General features: G+C 37.2%; 1 protein-coding gene across 1 annotated transcript in view; it reads right to left on the bottom strand.

Moving 5' to 3' along the window:
* MSH3 (mutS homolog 3) overlaps window positions 1-21,068 on the bottom strand; it is a 228,733-nt gene that overhangs the window by 84,229 nt on the left and 123,436 nt on the right. Inside the window, exons 16-19 of the mRNA XM_011934338.1 lie at window positions 19,721-19,785; window positions 16,619-16,735; window positions 8,932-9,039; window positions 5,556-5,667 (exon numbers count right to left, since the gene is read on the bottom strand). Of these exons, the coding sequence (XP_011789728.1) occupies window positions 5,556-5,667; window positions 8,932-9,039; window positions 16,619-16,735; window positions 19,721-19,785 (402 nt within the window). The remainder of the gene's footprint in view (window positions 1-5,555; window positions 5,668-8,931; window positions 9,040-16,618; window positions 16,736-19,720; window positions 19,786-21,068) is intronic.

The raw sequence follows: 21,068 nt of genomic DNA, 5'->3' as shown, positions 1-21,068 counted from the left end.
GGAAGTCTGTCCTCATCTTTACCAGCTTCAAGCACTTGTTCATGTAACAAACGCATGAGCACCCATTCCATACCACATGCGGAGCTAACGATTGAAGCACCCCAGGCCCATCTTGATCTCACAAGAAGGGACTGTGACTAGCATCTCAGTGTCTACCCTGTCCCAGCAATAAAACACCTGGGTGGTGAATTCCGCTTGGGCCAGAGAGTTACAGGGTTCAAGCGCTTCCTGGGAATCTTCCTGTTCTGCATGTTTGACTCATTTTCTTCCCACCTAACAAACTGAGAAGCTGTCAACCACTCTCTCCCCTCCCCTCCATCAGTTGAAATTTATATTATTTATACTAGAAACAAAAACCTTACAAATGAACTGAAAACCCCAACTTTAACTGCTGTTGAAAATCCATCCACTAAAAAAACAGTCATTTGGTTTAGCAAACAAACAATCCTGGCAGAGCTGAGATTGTAGTGGGTATGCTGGGTATTCCCTAAGCAGCAGTCCTGGGCTGCCTCACAAGGTGACAGGGTGCAAAGACACTGACCCCTTAACCTACAGGTGGCGAGTGGGGCTGGGGCAGCCACAGTCCCTGGGCCAGCCTCCTTGGCCTCTGAGCAACCTCTTCCTTCTCCTTTTAATCCGGTGTTCCATTAAAATACTATCGTTTTCTATATGATGCAAAGTGAAAAAGGTTGGAAAGCACTGGCTTGCCTTAAAATATGTTTATGTTTTGGGAAACAGTTCAAGACGACGCATCCTGAGTAACTTCCGGCAGATCATTTCCCCTTTCTGAACCATAGTTTACTCAGAAGTATGAAGAGGTGGTTACACTAAAAGATCCCAAATTTCCCTTTTAGTTTGACAGTAAAATTATTCTGTAAATTGGGGAAATCCCCATATAATATCCTGAAAAATAACATTTTGTGTAGAAAATAAAAGGCAAAAATTTCAAGTCAGACTTGGAGACTGCTAAAGGCTTCCAGCTAATCCTTACTGATTTAATCAATCTGATTAGGTGCCAGCTATGTGCCAGAGAACTGTGACTGATCCAGGGATTACACATAGGTGACAGAGTACAGTCCCTGTTTGCTTCATGCTTACAGTCCACTGGGAAAGGCAGACAAAAAAAAAGAATGATCATAATTTGGTGGAATAAGTACTGAGATGTGGAGAAATAGAGTGGCAAGGGTATGTGAGAGGGCTACCCATCCCAGCTGGGCAAAGGAAGGCTGAGTGCAAAAGCTGACATCCAAGGCAAGACTTGAACAAACCAGAGCGGGGGAGTGGGGTGGGTGATTGGTGGGTGGATGTGGGAGTGTGTGAGGCGGGAGTAGTTGGGGTGGGGAAAGATGACATTCTAGGCAGAGGAACACCATCTGCCAAGTCCCAGAGGCACAGTGACTTGGGAACGGCATGAACTCCAATCTGGCTGGAGTGTGAAGCATGAATTCAAAAGGGAGAGTGGCATGGCAGGTTCCAGAAGCCTTGTGGCTGCAGAGTAGAGAATCCATGGAGGTGGGCAGAGTGGAGGAGGAAGCTCCAGTGGTGACCACATGTATAAATGCTTGGATTATACAGTGAATCAAGGAAGAGGAAAAAAAGAAAGAGGGTTTTAAAAAGTATTCTTAAAACTGGGAGAGGAAAAGCGGGCAGAAAGTTGGCTTATTCAGAGGCACTATAATAAGTTCACGTAATACAGAATACAGAAAAGTATACTCTTAATTACATTTACAAAACACCAGTTCTTAAAACCCCGTGATTATCAAAAACAACGTCATTTAACTTTGAAATTATTTTCAGGGTATATTTTATAATTAACATTCATAAAATATTTTAAATTGAATTTTACGTAAGTTCTTTCTCAACACTATCCCTATATATAAATTTTTACCCTGAAAAATAGAATGCACTTCACCATAGCAACAGTTCTATATCAACTCCTACTCAAGTTAGAAAAAGCATATGTAATAGAAACGAATATTCTGGAATATTCTGAGGTGCCTGCTTGGAAAAAAAAATTACTCCATTTATTTTGTAAAGATTTAAATATAAGAGTTCAATGTTCTTTAAAACATTATTGTAATTAGACAGAAGGCTATTTTAGTTCTTCAAATCTTGTTTTATTAAAGTGTAACAAAGTTTTTAAAAGAAAAGAATGAAAAAGGAAAGAAAAAATGAAAGAAAGAAGTCAATTTCTTGGGGTAATATTCTTGGGGTCAAGTAGATGGGCATGGAAACAGTAATAGGAAATTATTTTAAGAGACTTATAGTCCTAATATTTAGTTGCTTTATTTATATTTAACTTACATTACTTTCTCAAGAAAAGCTATATCCTACTGGTATTATGAGAACTGAAAAAAAATTCTTATGTTGACATAGTCTTTTTTTTTTTTGAGACAGTCTCACTCTGTTGCTCGGGCTAGAGTGCAGTGGCCTCCCAGGTTCAAGCAATTCTCCTGCCTCAGCCTCCCGAGTAGCTGGAATTACAGGGAGGCGCCACCATGCCCAGCTAATTTTTATATGTTTAGTAGAGACAGGGTTTCGCCATGTTGGCCAGGCTGGTCTCGACCTCCCGACCTCAACTGATCCTCCCGCCTAGGCCTCCCAAAGACATAGTCTTCTTTTTAAAAACAGTAAAAAGATTGGTACTTATTAACTTGTTTGATTAATAAATATAAAAATTTCCTAATACATATGAACAGGTTTATAGACACTGGGTCTTAGGTTGCTATGGTATGAATATTTGTGTCTCTCCCAAATTCGTATGTTGAAATCCTAATCTGCAAGACAATGGTATTAGAAGATGGGGCCTTCAGGAGATGGTAAGTTCATGAGGGCCTGAGAAAGACCCCTTACCCCTTCCACTGTGTGAGTACATGGGTAAGAGACCCTTTACCCATTCCACCATGTGAGGTGCCATCTAGGAACCAGGAAACAGGCCCTCATCAGAAACTGATCTGCTGGTACCTTGATCTTGGACTTTCCAGTCTCTAGAACTCTGAGAAATAAATTTCTGTTATTTATGAGCTACTCAGTCTATGATATTTTGTTACAGCAGCTGAACAGACTAAGACATGCATTATATACTACCAACAAGTCTTGTTACGATATGAAAATGCAATATTAAACTAGATGTCATTCAAAGTATTTCCTTTCACATCCGCCTCTCATGGCCAGCCAAATGCACAATGCCACACATCTCTGCCACCCTTGCTCACAGCCTGAGGTAGAATACTCTGTTACAGTCCCAGCTCACTACTATTCTGAGCTTTCTCTGACCTACATTCCAAACACTCCCCTACATCTCAATTTTTCACTGTCCTCAGAAAAGTTCCTTAGTACTTCTGTTTCTAACTACCTTGCTTAACATTTCCTTCATACACTAAAATGAAACCTGGCTGGCTGTTTGTTATTCCCCTGCAGCTCCCTCATTTGGGGGCTGACCTTTTTCTGCCACATCCAACCATGGACCATATACCTCAGGGTTCAGGGTTCAGAAGTTCTTCTTTGCTTCCTTAGGGCTTTACCACTGTCTGTCCTCAATCTAAGCCATCTATAAACTTCACAATTCCCAATCACCATTCCTTGAAATCTCGGACACCTGGATCCTTGTTGTCCTCTATGGCTAATCTTGCTGTTATCTTAGATTTCAACATTCACATGGACAACTTTTTCCCAAACTCTGTTCCTTGATCTCTTCATCTCCAAAGACCTTCTCCCTTCTGCTACCCACCTTCTATAGCCATACATAGGATCTTGCCATCACCTAGAAGAACACCACATCTGATATCAGAAAGTCAGGCATTTTATTCTCTGATACCTTCTCTCTCACATAACTACTCCCTACATATTAATTTTTTGACCCATCACCATCCCATTTTACCCCATGTCCTTGACCAAATTCTCATCAGGTTTCTCTGAGCCCTATTCTGGACTAGTTCTCAACTCTGACCTATAAAAACCTACAGACTTTGAGTAAAAATGATTTTGTCCACCCTCCCTACTTAGAAGCAAGCCCACTAGCATAGTTTCTAACAGCTCAAGGCTGCATCCTTAGGATGACCCCAGCCCCACTAAAAGTACCTGCCTGAGAAAGCTTGGTGCTGCCAAGATTCACCATCCCAGCCAAAATTTGGTGACAGGCAGCCAGATGCTGAAGCCCTTCTTAGAACAGTTACCTTAGAAAGCTTGCAATTATAAAGACTTTTTCTGCCCCTTCGGGATGTAAATCTATCACCCAAAATTGTCTTTTTAAGGACCAGAGAGCTGACTCTAGGGACCAGAGAGCTGACTCTTTGAAATGTGGTATTAGCAAACAATTAGTAAACCCACATGGGTTTCACATAACCACACCTCACTCGCTCTCCTCCCCCAGCTCATTTCCTTTTCCTGTTCCCTCATACTCCCTTTAAAACACCCAGTCATCTATGCCAAAATGAAGTCAAATTCAATTCACACCGGACTCTTCCCTACTGCAGGAGTATTATTGAATAAGGTCAATCCTTACCACTTCAGTGCCCAGCTCTATTTAGCTTTGACAATGGAACTCACACACCCTGCCACCACTTCACTATTTTTCCCCATCTTCTATCACTCTCTTGCTAGTATTCTTAATCTTTTAGGGGGAAAAATGTAAATTTCTTCATATAAGTAAACTGGCCTCTTCCTTATCTCTGAACACTTCTTTCTTTACACTCTGCACTCCAACCTCACTCATCGTCTTTCAGTTCCTTGAATTCATCCTGCTATGCTTCACTTCCAACAACTGCCATGCTGGTTCTTCTACCTGGAATACTCCCCTAACAATACCATGGATTGCACTGACTCATTCTTCAGTTGGTATCTCATCCCTGGGGAACATTCCTCAGTGCTTCCCCGCCCTTGGGTTAGGTCAACCTGCCACCTATCCCCAGGCCATCCTGGTCTCCTCCAACATGCCATGCACTAAGCTGTATTACACTAGCCTGTCTTCTCTGCTATACAACAAGCTCTGTGAGGGCAGGGAAGAGTTCTGTCTTGCTTACCAATCTCTGTTCCTAATACTCGCTTTATTACCTGAGACACAGGCACTCAGTAAGTATGTGTTAAATAAATTAAGTATTCAGGATCATTCGTGTTATGTAAGAGAAATACAGCCCCTATAATGAAAATTCTCATCACTGGAATCTGCAAAGGCATCTCTGATTCTTCCACAGAACATCTGAAAATAATCACAGTACAAAGGATGGAACACTACATGCTAACATGAATTTGCAAAACTATGGTATTATTCCAACTCTATTTGCATATTGGGTATTTACAAATGTAAAGTATTTTTATTGGGTTACCTAGGATAACTAATTAGAACTAAACTTTTAGTTACTAAACCTATTGATAATCTTTCATTGGAAATAGTACCAATTCCACATTTCATGGTAAATATAAAACTATGTCCAGGCTTAGCCCATTTAAAGCCAAAGTTGAAATTTCAGTAACTTTTAATTATAAAAATGTTTCTTTCGTATTTAAAAGTTTGGGATGTTACGTCGACTTATTGTTTTGTATTATATGGTACTTACTGATAAATCTGTACTATTGGGAACATATTGATCCTGTTCTCCCAGCAATACATCAATCACAGGGTGCCTTCCATTTTTTATTATGATTTTTCTTTCTTCTTGTACAGTTGGTCTGCAAAAAGAAGTATGTTTCAACTTACTAGGCATGGAAATAGCCTTAAAAAAAAAAAAAAAAACTCTAAGACAGCATGAAAAATTTCAGTACTGTTTGTATGACAGAAAACAAAACTTTAAACATAGATTTTAAGAACATATGTCCAGAATAAAACCTTGAGTATAAAAGTTAAATTTGAACTATAAAATAAAAATTGGGAAAATATTTATTATTATTAATTGTGCAACGAAGCACATACTTTAGAAGAGTCTTATAAATGGCTTCACCCTTGTAGTTTACCTTTACGAGATCTTGTTTTTCTTTTTTCTTTTTTTTTTAAGAGATAGGGTCTCACTGTACTGCCCAGGCTGGAGTGCAGTGACTATTCATAGACACAATTATAGCACACTACAGCCTCAAGCTCCTGGGCTCAAGTGATCCTCTTGCCTCAGCCTCTTCAGGAGGCTGGGACTATAGGTGCATGTCTCCATGCTGGGCTTTATTTTTCATTTTTCTATTATTGTCTGAGATCAAACCAATATTTTCACTAGTAAAGATAACAGTTCAGATTATTGCTACTGAATATAATAAAGCAAATCACATAAAATTATTTCTAGATGTAATTCTTAAACTATGTGTTGGACTTGGAAACGAAATGACCTAAAATTTTCATACGCTGTTTCATTAAAACATCTTTCTATGGCCTTTTGTATCTTTTACTTGGATACAAGAATCATATTTTGGCCTTGTTGTTCTTTAAGTTTTTTAAAGACCTCTATATCTGTTTTATCTACAGCTTTAGCTGTGTATTCAAGACCCTCTGAGCCCTGCCTTACTCTCAGCTCTCCTTCCCAGATGTTACTACTGAGACCAGCTTGCTGTCTACCTTTTCCAACCTTCTTCTGTGCATTTATGTTTATGTATGCATCATACTGGTTGTGATTTCTTAAAAAAGTCATACTGTAATATATCATTCTGTAATTTAAAAAATTCAATAGTTTATTTTAACCCCCAGGACATACACAAAAAATAGATTTCACCATTTACTATCTGGATATAATATATTCCTTTGAAGTCATTTCACAAATAATTCTACAGAAATGAGAATAAGGGGATAGTAAAAAAAAATCAACCTCATGACAGATTTTAATACGAATTTAAACACAGCAAATCTCAAAAAGTTTTATTCCATATTCTCCTGGTTTTCAAGGCATATATATCTGAAATGGGTAACACATTCTGAAGGTCATTGCTCATCAGCTGTCAAGCATGCATCTGGAACATATTCATTCATAAATACTAAATTCCAAATTTCAATACATTTCTAATAGGTTCTAGAGCTGATTATTTCTGATTCTTTTCACATTTGTATCAACAAAAATGCAAATACTTGAAGTTTTCGAAATATTTTAAAGTTTATAATTTTCTTAAAGAGATGGTCATTTTTGCTCCATAATTGCAAAATATTTTCATTTTTTGACTTATCAACACCAATTAGAATAATCAAGTGAGTACCTTTATTTCTATATCCTTTTTCAATCTCCTGTCTATAAATTATAACCTATAAATTGTATCAAGTAAATTTTAGTGAATAAATATTATGAAAGATAGAAGAATACTATCACGTCTTTCAGCAAAACAGGATAGTCCAGGTTCTTGTCACCAAATATTACATGATGAATGTTTCCTATTGACTGATTAACTGGACGAGAATAACAGAGTTCATTTTGCCCTTACAAATACATTATTCACACACCAATCCTTGAGTTTGAGAAAATTCACCTAGGATATTGTCTGAGCATTCAGAATCTCAGATTTTGCTGATACATGAAATTTCACCATCACCATGAATATCCAGGGCACTGGTTTCTTTCTCTTCACATTCATCATCCGATTAACCTAATAATTATGAAAGGCCTTCTGTCCATTTTTTTCTCTTTGCCTTTATGGGTGAACAATGAAAAATTCTGAATTTTCAACCGTATTCAATGAAAGTTAGAAGCAGACTCCAACTGTGGCATCTGCACTCTTCTTTTATATCTTCTTGGAAGATGATATAACACAGGCAACACAATAAGAAAACGGATGATGTGATAGTGATTTCTCTCCTCACTTCTGCATCATCATTCTCCCATTTTCTTTTCATTTTAGACATTTTTTTTTTTTTTGAGACAGGGTCTTGCTCTGTCACTCAGGTCGGAGTGCATGGGCACTATCATGGCTCACTGTAGCCTTAAACTTCTGAGCTAAAGCAATCCTCAGCCTCCCAAGCAGCTGGAACTACAGGTGTGCACCACCACGCCCAGCTAATTTTTTAATTTTTATAGTGATGGGGTCTCAGTATGTTGCCCAGGTTGGTCTCAAATGCCCAGTTTCAAGAGACGTTCCTGCCTCAGCCTCCCAAAATGCTGGGATTATAGGCATGAGCCACTACGCCCAGCCTTGCTTTTTCTTAAGTATATATAAACTCAAGCTTTTGGAAGACATACAACTTGTATGAAAGTTTTGTCTGAATTTTTTTTTTGAGACAGAGTCTCACTCTGTCGCCCAAACTGGAATGCAGTGGCATGGTCTTGGCTCACTGCAACCTCCACCTCCTGGGTTCAAGCAATTCTCCCACCTCAACTTCCCAAGTAGCTGGGATTACAGGCACGTGACACCATGCCCAGCTAATTTTTATATTTTTAGTAGAGATGGGGTTTCATCATGTTCGCCAGGATGGTCTTGATCTTCTGATCTTGTGATCCGCCTGCCTTGGCCTCCCAAAGTGCTGGGATTACAGGCGTGAACCACCATGCCTGGCCACCTGAATTTTAAAGTTAGATTTGTTTGTGCTAACATCCTTTATGAAAAAGAGAATAAATATTCCATGTTGGGATGTTTAGAGGTCAATAAAGAATAGTGGGATGAATATGGGCTCTTAACAAAAGGAACAGATCACTGAAATGCCCCCCAGTCCCTATTCTTCTCAGTCTTTTCTTGCCTAATCAAACTTTTATAATTATAAGTGTTCAAGTAAAAGCTAACAAATGAAAAGAGTGCTGAAACTTTATTAAAAAAGTCACCTACATAAACTTTAACATCTGCTTTCATTGTACTCAGTGACAGAGCAAGAAATGAATTTAATTTTCAAATCAAGCTATATATGTATGACATTCAGCTTTCCCAAGAGTCTAACACATTTCAGTAACTGTAATATTTTATAATAAAGACACTATAATTAATCGAATAATGTCATCTTATCTAAGGCACTGATAGAGGGGAAAATGAAAAATATATTACCTGCAGTAATCTCCTTGCTTAGCGACCTTGGCCAGGGAGAAAATGCAGTCAACAGTTGCTAGGTGATGCACTGCTTTACACAAGTAGTGATAATGTTCACTGAATTTCCTACAGAAGCAGCAGCAACAACGAAAAGGTGAGCAAACTGATTTCTTAGACCTATAACAGCTCTATAACAAGCAATCACTTTATCAGCTAGTGTAAGCGTACAGATGATTAGCAGGCATTCCCAACAGTTAAGAGAAATGGAGATTACACCAAACAGATTTACTTTTTAATACAATAATTAAATTATTGAGGCTTCTTTTTGTTTTGTATATAAATTTAAAACAGCTTCTATGTACAGATATCAACTTATTAAGAATATATCACAGATTTCATCTGACCCTGACATTTGAACTTAAGCTATAACATAAATATAGCAGTCATTTTCATTTCGCTTCAATAACATCATGAAATATTCATGTACATCAGCTTCCCCTGTGCTTCTTCACAGCATCCTCCAAACCTGGAATAACAGTTTCAATACCTTTCTCTCACACTAAACTGGAAGCTTCTTGAGAACAGATTGTCCATCTGATTAACCCCATTGTAGACATAACATCTAGTTTATAATGTTGGCATAAAATAAACACTGTAATTAATATTTATTGAAGACAAGGGGAAAAGGTACTTTTCTCACTTATCTTCAGTTATCTTATTAATGCATATAAAAACTAAATTTTAGATTTGTTTTTTAAAAGATTATGGTCATTGCCTCAAGTCTTTGGCTACTTAAAACTATAATACCTATTGATATAAAAGCCTAAATGGCTTTTATTGAAAAACTTATTTGGAAAACATACATGAATACTTTTTTCTTTTTTCTTAAATTATCCCATTATCTCATATCATAGTATTTTATGTCAATGTGTGTAGTGTCGTATAAATTGTGGACATCTGTATGTAGTGATCAATTGTGGATGTGTGAAGTATACATAATTAAACTACAAAAATGACCCAAAACTTAATTTTTAAGAATGACCAGTATAAAGTATCTTTTTAAGTAACAGGAAACATATAGCTGAGCTTAAATCGTTATACTAACTACTCTGCCTCCAAGAGAGATTAAGAGATTGTTAGATTAAAAAAAAACTTTAAGTAGGTAGTGATAAGTCACAAATTCTTCAAAGATTGGAAAATGAGAAAATGTAATTAACTAACTGTAAACAGGTCCAAAAGGAAAGCTGAAAGGAAAACAAACATTTACTAATCAAAGACTATGAAGAAGCCACTACATTTTTTTTCTTTACAACAACCATAAAGATAGGTCATTACCTAAGTTTTACAAATGAAGTTCAGAGAGAAAAAGCAGTTAGCCTAAAGCAATTGAGCCTAAACTCAAACTGAGCTCCTCCTATCACCCTACCTCACAGTGCAGTTTTACAGACTCCTACTAGCATCTTTCCTTATTTTTGTGCATACATAGAAATAAAATAGAAATAAGGTGCCTACTTTCTACGTTTAAAAAATAGTGTAGCTCAGATATTCTGTACGACATTTAAAGATGATCCAAAAATGAGAAAAAAAAACGACAAACGAACAATAAATGCCTCTCTTAAAAAACATTTCTCTATTGTAGTGTGAGTTTCAGAAATGTTGAGACAGTCTGTTCAGTACTGAAATCCAAAGGTTTCTAGAGTGCTTCCTAGCTTGAAAAAGATATCCAGATTACACTACTAGAGTGATGGACTATTCCTATATAATCATTATGACTTTTTAAAACTGTAACTTCTCATTTTTCTAGTATTAGAATAAGGTATTGTACATAAATGACTTTTTTCAGGTACTAGGAACATTTTAACTATCCAGCTTTATTTCTGTGTTTTTTTGTGAACTGAAAAATATATTCACAGTGTACTATATACTTATTTGCTGACTAGACAGAACATAATGAATACAACTTATCTATTTCTCACTGAATTAAAGTTCATCAAAACAAATAATATGATTCCCAACGTGTTAGAATCTGTGCAAAACCCCAAACACAAAAGGGACAGGCCCCTGGCATCAGACAGGCAGCCCTCAGTCACCACTTTAAAATGTGGAGGGAAGTGGGGATGGCTAAGGGATCCAAAAAAAATAGAAAGAATGAATAAGACCTACTATTTGATAGCACAATAGGATGACTATAGTCAATAACTTAATTGTATATTTTGGAATGGCTTAAGGAGTGTAATTGGATTGTCTGTAACTCTAAGGATAACTGCTTGAGGGGATGGATACCCCATTCTCCGTGATATGCTTATTCCACATTGCATGCCTGTATCAAAATATCTCATGTACCCCATAAATATATACACCTACTATATACCCACAAACATTTAAAAATAATTTAAAAAATAATAAAATAAAATAAAATGCTCCCTAGTTTTGAAGATGCCACATGTTGCATTGACCTAACTGTCCTGGGTGTTTAGAGTTAAGAGTCACCCTAAACCCAGAGTGGCTGCTCACTGACTTTGCCTTGTTATTCCTGCTCTGGCTTCGACTTTGTTTTTCTTTCCTTTATTCCTTTTTTTTTTTTTTTTTTTTAGACGTAGCAATCTCGCTCCTTCACCCAGGCTGGGGTGTAGCGGCACGATCTCAGCTCACTGCAACCTCCACCTCCCAGATTCCAGCGATTCTCCTGCCTCAGCCTCCAGAGTAGCTGGGATTATAGGCGTGCACCACCACGCCCAGCAAATTTTTGTACTTTTAGTAGAGACGGGGTTTCCCCATGTTGGCCAGGCTAGTCTCGAACTCCTGGCCTCAAGCAGTCCACCTGTCTCAGCCTCCCAAAGTGCCGGGATTACAGGCATGAGCCACTGCACCTGGCCATGGCTCTGACTTTAGATCTGACCACTCACTGCCCTCTTGTACTGTGGCGTATGCTGTCCTTGTTCTAATTACTGACCCATCCGGTCCTCCTATCTAGGCACCCTCTCTTTTGCCAGAAAGCAGCCACATTTGCTGTTTCTGCCCTTGCCTCTTGGGACATGAGCATCAAAGCTTTAGCAGTAACAAATGGTCAGTTTTTTTTCTCACTCTTGCCCTCCTTCTCAGATCCTGCCCAGGTCCTCAAGAACCTAATTTGCTACTACTTAGCAGCTTGACTTGAAGGTAGCTGTCTCTGATGATCTAATGTTTAAGATGGAAATGAGTTAACACAGCTCTTAGTGGGTCCCATTTCAGTTACAACAACAAAAAAGCAGGGAGGGATAAAGTAATTATTTTGATATGAACAACAATGTTCCTTCTGATGTCAATGGTATAAATAAGACATGAATACAATGAAAAACTATCAAACCTATAACATCATCATAACTCTTAAAGAAGCCTTGACTTCTTGGTCTTTGTCCATTTGATATACTTTGCCAAACTTCAGGGAGATTATCCATACTTAGAAAAATGGTAAGCTGAAAAATGGTCAATGCAGATAACAATCTGATAGACTGGGTTTATAGCATAACAACAAGCAATTTGATCACTATGCTACCAACCAACTTAAGGATGAAGTCAAGGCACTATAATTTAACCTCTGGCCAAAAGATATCGCTGAATCCGTAAGAAGCAGATGAAGATACTTGGGTTCTAAAGCTGTTATGGTGTTATGATGACCACAGAAGTTTACCATCAAGTGTTGCTCAATGATATCTGAAGTTAATAAAAATTGAAAATACTTTATTTGCAAATGAATTCTACAATTTTGTATTATATATTATAATTCAACTTTTAAATAATTTGCAATTGAGAAGATTACTGAATATACACAGTCCATCTACTAGAACAAAAAAAGAGACATGTTTCAAGGGAGGATTTACTCCACAGCAGTGTCTACAGCCTTAATTTCTGGCAACATTTTGATCAAAAGTAATATGACTAATACACAACAGTTAGTACCTCAGTAAGTGACAAATACATTTGTAATGCTGGTATTCAATCCTCTGACGTCAGGTTCACTGAGGTTAATCACTTTTTTAATGATATCACAGTGACACCATCTGGCACCTCAATAAATAGTGTACATAACAATCAATGCTGCTCTCAAGTGGGGGCTCTAGCTGCAAAATGCTCTAGGTAAATTTCAGCCAATATTCCTCTTTTTGGATAAAAACTTCAATGCATTTTTCTTATTCTGAAAGTAATATAGGTACATTATAGGTACCTCTGAAATCGTGCTCAGTCATCCCTCGGTATCCATAGGAGACTGGTTCTAGGACCCCCCTGCAGATGCTAAAATCCAATATGCTCAAATTCCTTACATAAAATGGCAAAGTAGTAGTATATAACCTATGTACATACTCCTATAGGCTTTAAATCATCTCTGGATTACTCACAATACATAATACAATGTAAATGCTATAAATAAATAGCAGTTATATTGTACTGTTTCAGAAATAATGACAAGCGGAAAAAAAGCCTGTATGTGTTCAGTATAGATGCTACCATCCTTTTCATTCCTCTAATATTTTCAATCTGCAGTTGGTTAAATCCATGGATGCAGGACCCATAGATATCAAGAGCCAACTGCATTTGCAAAGGAAAGGAATTAAAATCACCAGTAACCTCATCATCCAGAAATAATCAGTTAATGTTTTGAGTCTATATATATATATACACATACACATATATGTTCACATGTATATAGGAATAGATATTTCTCCAAAGATATACACATGGCCAATAAGCATATTAGTAATACAATAAGCATATATAATATTTAAAATATAGAATCTGTATGCTGTGCATTATGTGAATATACACATATAAAATTGTATCATACTTTTACTTTTTTACATCATTTTCTTCACTTAGTAATTAAGAGTATCATATGCTTCTGTGATGTTATATTTACTGTTAGCTCACTCTTTGCAATCTCAATTATAGCGTAGGGATAATATAATAAAAACTCCTGGGTCAACCTAGTAGAAGGCCCAGTCAGAAGGCTGATACAGTAAGAACGGTTTGAGGTAATAATGGGCTGTTAGAAGACAACATAAAAAGGGACAAATCAAAGAAACATCTCAAAGGTGGAAAAAGACAATCAGAAATTTGATAACAGGTTGGGCATGGTGGCTGGCACCTATAATCTCAGCACTTTGGGAGGCCGAGGCAGGCGAATCACTTGAGCCCAGGAGTTCAAGATTATGCTGGGGAACATAGAGAAACCCTGTCTCTACAAAAACACTTAAAAATTAGCCAGGTGTGGTGGTGCATGCCTGTGGTACCAGTTACTAGGGGGCTGAGGTGGGAGGACTGCTTGAGCTGGGGAGGTAGAGGTTGCAATTAGTCATGATTGTAGTACCACTGCACTCCAGCCTGGGTGGCAGAGTGAGACCAAAAAAAAAAAAAAGAACTTGATAACAGACAAAGGGACCAAAGGGAAGAAAGAATCAAGAATAACACCAAGATAATTAGCCTGGGAGTACTGAACTTTCTTTAGTCTGGAATAATGACAGAGCATAGAAGCCAGATCTATGAAATTATGTATGGTCTGAATAGAGTGAACAGGAAATTACCTCATCAAATCCCAGGACCCTTCTAGAATGTGAATCCTTGAAGACTGAAAGGTGTAATTTTAGTTCAGTTTTCACATTCTCAGTGGTAATACTAAGGAAAAAGCCAGGAGAACTGAAAGACTCAAAGGCTCTGAAAACCCTTAAAATAGAAAATTGAAAGTGAAATAGAAAAGAAACTGAATAGACAAAATTTCCATCCCTACATTCAAGATTCTGAGTCAAGATAGTCTCAAAAGATTTAAGTAAATTGGAATCTCTTCCTGGTCTTATAATTCAAGACTCCTCAGGGCAAAAAGATTGGTACCAACTTACTTCCTTGTAAAAATTCTCACATGTCTTCTTTGATTTTGTTTTTTTCATTTCATTTCAGGTTGATTACTTGAAATACAATAAAGCTCCCTGAAGGACATCATTGAATTTTTACTGTTTAAGGTTGTATTTATTTATTTGAGACAGAGTCATGCTCTGTTGCCCAGGCTGGAGTGCAGAGGCGCAATCTCGGCTCACTGCAACCTCTGCCTCCCCGGTTCAAGTGATTCTCTTGCATTAGCTTACTGAGTTAGGTGGGATTACAGGTACCTGCCACCACACCCAGCTAATTTTTGTATTTTTAGTAGAGACAGGGTTTCACCATGTTAGCCAGGCTGGTCTTGAATTCTTGGCCTCAAGTGATCCGCCCACCTCGGCCTCCCAAAGTGCTGGGATTACAGGTGTGAGCCACTGCGCCTGGCCTGTTTACGGTTTTAAAGTAAGAGACTAACAGAGATGTATTTAGACTGATGCCTGCGGGCTCACCATGGGCAGGCTGGCAAAGGCCACATACCTGGCTGCCGGATGAATGGGGCTGAATCTGGGCTTCAACCCTTACCCCTAGAAGATTAACTTCTTATTTCTGAATCTCACTTTATTCATTTGTAAGTTGGGTATGATACTTAGCCTTACAGGAGTCACATGAAAAATAATGAGTTTATATATAAAGTACTCAGACCAGTGGTGGCCTAGAGCTGGCTCCTATGGACTCATGAAAATCAACTGTGCACATCTCTTCCCAACTCCAGTTCAGTGGTAGCTTCACATCAGCCCTGGTGGGAGTGTTTACACTTCAGAAACCAGCAAACTCTACAAACATGACTGCCCTTCCAAAGAGCTGGCTATCAACCATTCGCCAGCACACCATGACTTAAAACTGACAATATAAATATATGACTATCAATAAATCAGAATGTGAGGCATTCTTTGAGACAATGGTAAGGAGTCTTCAAAAAATACCATGGTAAAAAAACAAAAAAGATGGCAGACAATTCTAGGTTCAGATAGACTAAAGAAACATAATTACCAAATGCAACATGTAAAAGTTGATTACATCTTTCATTTTAAAATCTAAAGGGAGGGCAACATTGGAAAAATTCAAGAAATTCAAATATATTCACAAATTAATGTTAATTTTTTTAGATGTAATAATGGTGTTAAGATTACATAGTAGAATGTCCTTATTTTTAAAGATGCAGGTTTAAGTATTTAGGAGTAAAGTGTTATGATGTCTAAAACTTACTTCCAAATGTTTCAGGAAAAAAAAACGAGAGATAAAAAGCAAATGTGGCAAATGCTAACATGTGATGAACCTAGGTGAAGGGTGTATAGGTGGTCATCTTAACTTTCAGTAGATTTTAAAAATTTCTTTTGGGCTGGGTGCAGTGGCTCAAGCCTGTAATCTCAGCACTTTGGGAGGCCGAGGCAGGCAGATTACTTGAGGTCAGGAGTACAACATCAGCCTGGCCAACACGGCGAAACCACATCTCTACTAAAAACACAAAAATTATCTGGGTGTAGCAGTGGGTGCCTGTAATCCCAGCTACTCAGGAGGCTGAGGCACGGAGAATTGCTTGAACCTGAGAGGTGGAGGATGCAGTGAGCTGAGATCGTGCCATGGCACTCCAGTCTAGGTGACAGAGCAAGACCCAGTCGCAAAAAAAAAAAAAAGGAAAAGGAAAAGGAAAAAAAAAAGAAATAAAATCAGACAACACATGTACTCAACTATTTTATGGTGGGTCACAAGCTGTAACCTCTATTTTCTTTTTGATGGAAAGATTTTTCCAGTCTGTCTCTCATAGCAAAAAGTCAGATTATATTTTTCACTGTAAACTCACTCTAGAAAATCAAGCCATTCAGCACTGCAGTCAAGGACTAGCTGCTCCCGGAGCTGATTCAGATGTCTGTAATTTTCTACAACAAAAGGAGAGTGAAACCGGCTCACAGCTTTTGTGCTAGAAGACAGGAAAAAACATAAATAGGAAATCAAGGTTAGTAAAAAATCTGAAATGCCATCACTTTAGAAAATAAAAATAGTTATTTATTATTCTCTGATGAACCTTGAAAATAAACAGCTGTAAATAGAAGAACATTCTTTAATTATGGTCCTGAACTCTACTAATTCCAAAGAACATGACTTTGCTCAGGAAGCCTTTTAAAATGCATTTCAAATTATACCCATATGGCAAAGTCAGAGTTTAGAACTTTTATTTCATAGGCAAAAAGCTTTTTTCTTTAAATTATACTAAGTGAAAATGCTCTTCAAAAAAGATCAGAAGCAGATATGGTAAAAGAAAGTATGATAAAGCTAGGAGGTAGATACACTGGTGAAGGTTATATTATTCTTTGTTTTATGGGCTTTTCTGTATGACTGAAGTATTTCAGAGAAAAAAGAAAAATAAAAAGCATTACAAAGAATAGCAATGCATTAATTCAGGAGGCAATTAAGAAAGAGATCTTCAGGATACTGTGATCTGTACAGATTCACAGTGGCTCTGGATGGGAAGAAATACCACATGCTCCCCATCTGGGCTTAAGTATCATCTCTGCTCTCCGTTCAGTAGCTAGAGCACAACAGGGGATGCCATGGGTCCCCAGTCAGAGAAGCCAGGTCGAGGCTCTGGTCCTGCTACTTACTTACTAACTATGTGATTTGGGGAAAATGAAACAGACCTTCTCTAAATATCACTTTCCTCATCTATGAAATGGGGATATTAATATCTACCTCATAGTTACTGTTGACAGGATCAAACAGATAACACTTAGGAGAGCGCCAATAAGTATTCAACAAAAATTAGTTGTTTTGTGGTGGTGGTGGTGGTGGTGGTTGCCATTGCTGTTAATGCTGTCATTATGATAAGTCTTCAAGAAAAAAAGGTCAAGGCGTCTGGTCTTTGTTTGCTCCCCAACTCTTGTAATACACTGTTGCACTTTAATTTGCCAAGTTGCTGGATTAGGGGTGGGCCTTTTGCATTCAAAATCTGACTCCTGATGTTCTAACCCATCTCTGTGAAAACCCTATGGCCCAACAGATAAATTGCAATGAGCCTTTCCCAAACTATCTTATCTGTTGATTCAATTTACATTACTGAACGTTTGAAAGATGGTGTCACTGATTTATGCCTTGCTTGTTGCTTTAAAACTGTATCATCTAGACTTCTATGCCAACATATTTATCAAAGCTTTATCTTCTGGAAAAACTCATTTAGTGAGATATTTCGGTTATTGTTGTAGACAGACTAACATGGTTTTTGGTAATTTCTCTTCATAATGCATATTTCATTCATTAGCTGTGATACAGGACAAAAGCAGATAAAGGAAAGAATGTCTGCAAAAAGAGAAAACAACATCCCCTAGAATCAACAATACTCAAATCTAAAGTACAGCTTCTGGCAGCATTTAAAAAAAAAGATGGTATTAGAATGGAAGAAATCCATGCCTGTGCCTTCAGCATCTGATGATGTGGTAATGGATAATAAACATTTTCTTTTTAAGTTAAAATAATAAATTACTGGGAGGCCAAGGCAGGTGAATCACTTGAGTTCGAGACCAGCCTGGCCCACCCCTGGTGAAACCCCGTGTCTACTAAAATACAAAAAAAATTAGCCAGCGGTGGTGGCAGGTGCCTGTAATCCCAGCTACTTGGAAGGCTGAGGCAGGAGAATCACTTGAACCCGTGAGGCGGAGGTTGCAATAGGCTGAGATCACGTCACTACACTTCAGCCTGAGTGACAAAAAGAGACTCCGTCTTAAAAAAAAATCTATCTATCTATCTATATATATGTATCATTATATATATTTTTGTATATATGTATATGTGTAATAAATTAATCAGTCACACATTATGTCAAAATTTCCCTTCATCCTTAAAACAGAATGCCTGTACACTATTACCAGTTACTGGTCCCTCTTCTACCATCTTAGGCAAATGTACCATTTTCATCTCATGTTTGTGTAACTTATTGATGACAGTACTAATAAATATTCAAATATTCCACAAAGGATACTACTCACAGCTGTGTATACTTCCCTAATACCTGTCTTCAAATGAGTCCTCTCTTGGAGATTAATGTCTAACCAAGGAGAAAAGGCAGAGTCCTATTGTGGTTCTCTAAATTTGTTTTTGATTAATTTATTTTCATCAATTCACGATCTGGGTTATAAAAAAAAGATGTAAAGAATTACAATAATTATGTGCCAAGGAAAGCATTAAGAGTAAAGAAATGTGGAGTTCGGTGAGGTAGAAAATGAAATTGCAGCTTCTTGTAAGAAATGTCAGGCATAGCATTCATCATGAAGTAAAAGCAACTAAATTAATCTTACAATTGAAGGTTCCTCAACTTTTCTTCCATGTGTACCCTGTGCTATAAGAATAAAACAGTAATTTACAAAATAAGAAAACAAATGTGTAAAAATAAGATACCCTTTTGAAAAATGTTTTAAAATCAATGATAAAGAGTTAAAAATAATAATCTCCTTGGTTAAAAGTTCCTTAAGAAAGGGCAGGGCACAGTGGCTCACGCCTGTAATCCCAGCACTTTGGGAGGCTGAGGTGGATGAATCACCTGAGGTCAGGAGTTTGAGACCAGTCTGGCCAACAGGGTGAAACCCCGTCTCTACTAAAAATACAAAAATTAGCCAGGGGTGGTAGTGCACGTCTGTGGTCCCAGCTACTCGGGAGGCTGAGGCACAAGAATCCCTTGAATCAGGGAGGTGGAGGTTGCAGTGAGCTGAGATTATACCACTACACTACAGCCTGGGCAACAGAGCAAGACTATATCTCCCCACGCAAAAAAAAAAAAAAAAGTTCCATAAGAAAAAATAAAAATAAAAAGAACTGCTTTTAATTTCAAGAACGTGGCTACTATGAGCCCAGTAGCACATAGATATACAGATGTCATTATAATTCATTGTAAGAAAAAAATGTATTTTAAACCTACCTTCCAACCTTTACCCAATCAGTTGGTATACAAGATACAGCAGAGTTCTTTATTTCGATCATAAACTAAAACAAATACAAATAAACAGATATTTAGATGAGTAATCATTATATATTTTAAAGCTTTCCCCAAATTGTGGTATAACAAATTATTATATATTGTTAAACACTCAAAATAAGTCCAGTATTGTTTTTCAGACTGTATATATGTCAATACAGACAAATATTATTAATTAAGGATTCAATACTTGGGACAAAGTACAATTTGTGTTGTGTAAAACATTTGTAATACTTGGGCTTTCATGTTTCTAATATTGTTATACATATACTCTGAATGATGGCTTTTTCATTAACCATCTCTTTCATTTATTAATACTGACTTATCTTAAGAATTCTATTACTCACAGAAGATTGAATTTCTAAGCATATAAGATTTTAAAATATTCAATTAGTAGATGTTACACTGGTCTGAGATATGATCCTCTCCTATTCTGAACAGAGAAGATTTTTAGATAGTTTTTACGCAAGGAACCGAAATCCTCTAGAAGTATCTTCACAGGAAAGCACTGACTTCCCTAACTATAAAGAGAAGAAAGTATTTCTTTCCATATGAGAGTTTTCTTTAAGTTTTCACTTATATGAACCATAGTATCTTTTTCTTATTTTGGTGGGTACGTGGTAGTTGTACATATTCATTGGTTACATGAGATAGTTTGATACAGGCATGCAATGCATAATAATCACATCAGGGTAAATGGGGTATCCATCACCTCAAGCATTTATCTTTTGTGCTACAAATAATCTAATTATACTCTTTTATTTTTAAATGTACAATTAAATTATTGATTATAATTACCGTGTTGTTACCAATATTAGGTTTTATTCATTCTTCCTGTTTCTTTTTTATCCATTAACCATCCCCTCATCCTCCCCACTCCCACTACCTCTACCAGTTTTTGGTAACCATCATTCTATTCTGTATCTCCATGAGTTCAATTGTTTTAATGTTTAGCTCCCACAAGTTAAGTGAGAACATGCCAAGTTTGTCTTTTTGCACCCGGCATATTTCCCTTAACCTAATGACCTCCATAATCCACCCATGTTGTTGCAAATGACAGGATCTCTTTCTTTTTTATGGCTCAATAGTACTCCATTGTGAATACATACTACAGTTTCTCTACCCATTCGTCTGTTGATGGACACTGTTTCCAAATCTTAGCTATTGTGAATAGTGCTGCAATAAACACGGCAGTGCAGATATCTCTTTAATATACTAATTTCCTTTCTTTTGGGTATATACCTAGCAGTGGGATTGCTGGATCATATGGTAGCTCTATTTTTTTTTTTTT

This window comes from Colobus angolensis, unplaced genomic scaffold (genome assembly GCF_000951035.1).
Source record: "Colobus angolensis palliatus isolate OR3802 unplaced genomic scaffold, Cang.pa_1.0 Scaffold134, whole genome shotgun sequence".
Taxonomy (NCBI): domain Eukaryota; kingdom Metazoa; phylum Chordata; class Mammalia; order Primates; family Cercopithecidae; genus Colobus; species Colobus angolensis.
This window is presented reverse-complemented; position numbering and strand designations above follow the sequence as displayed.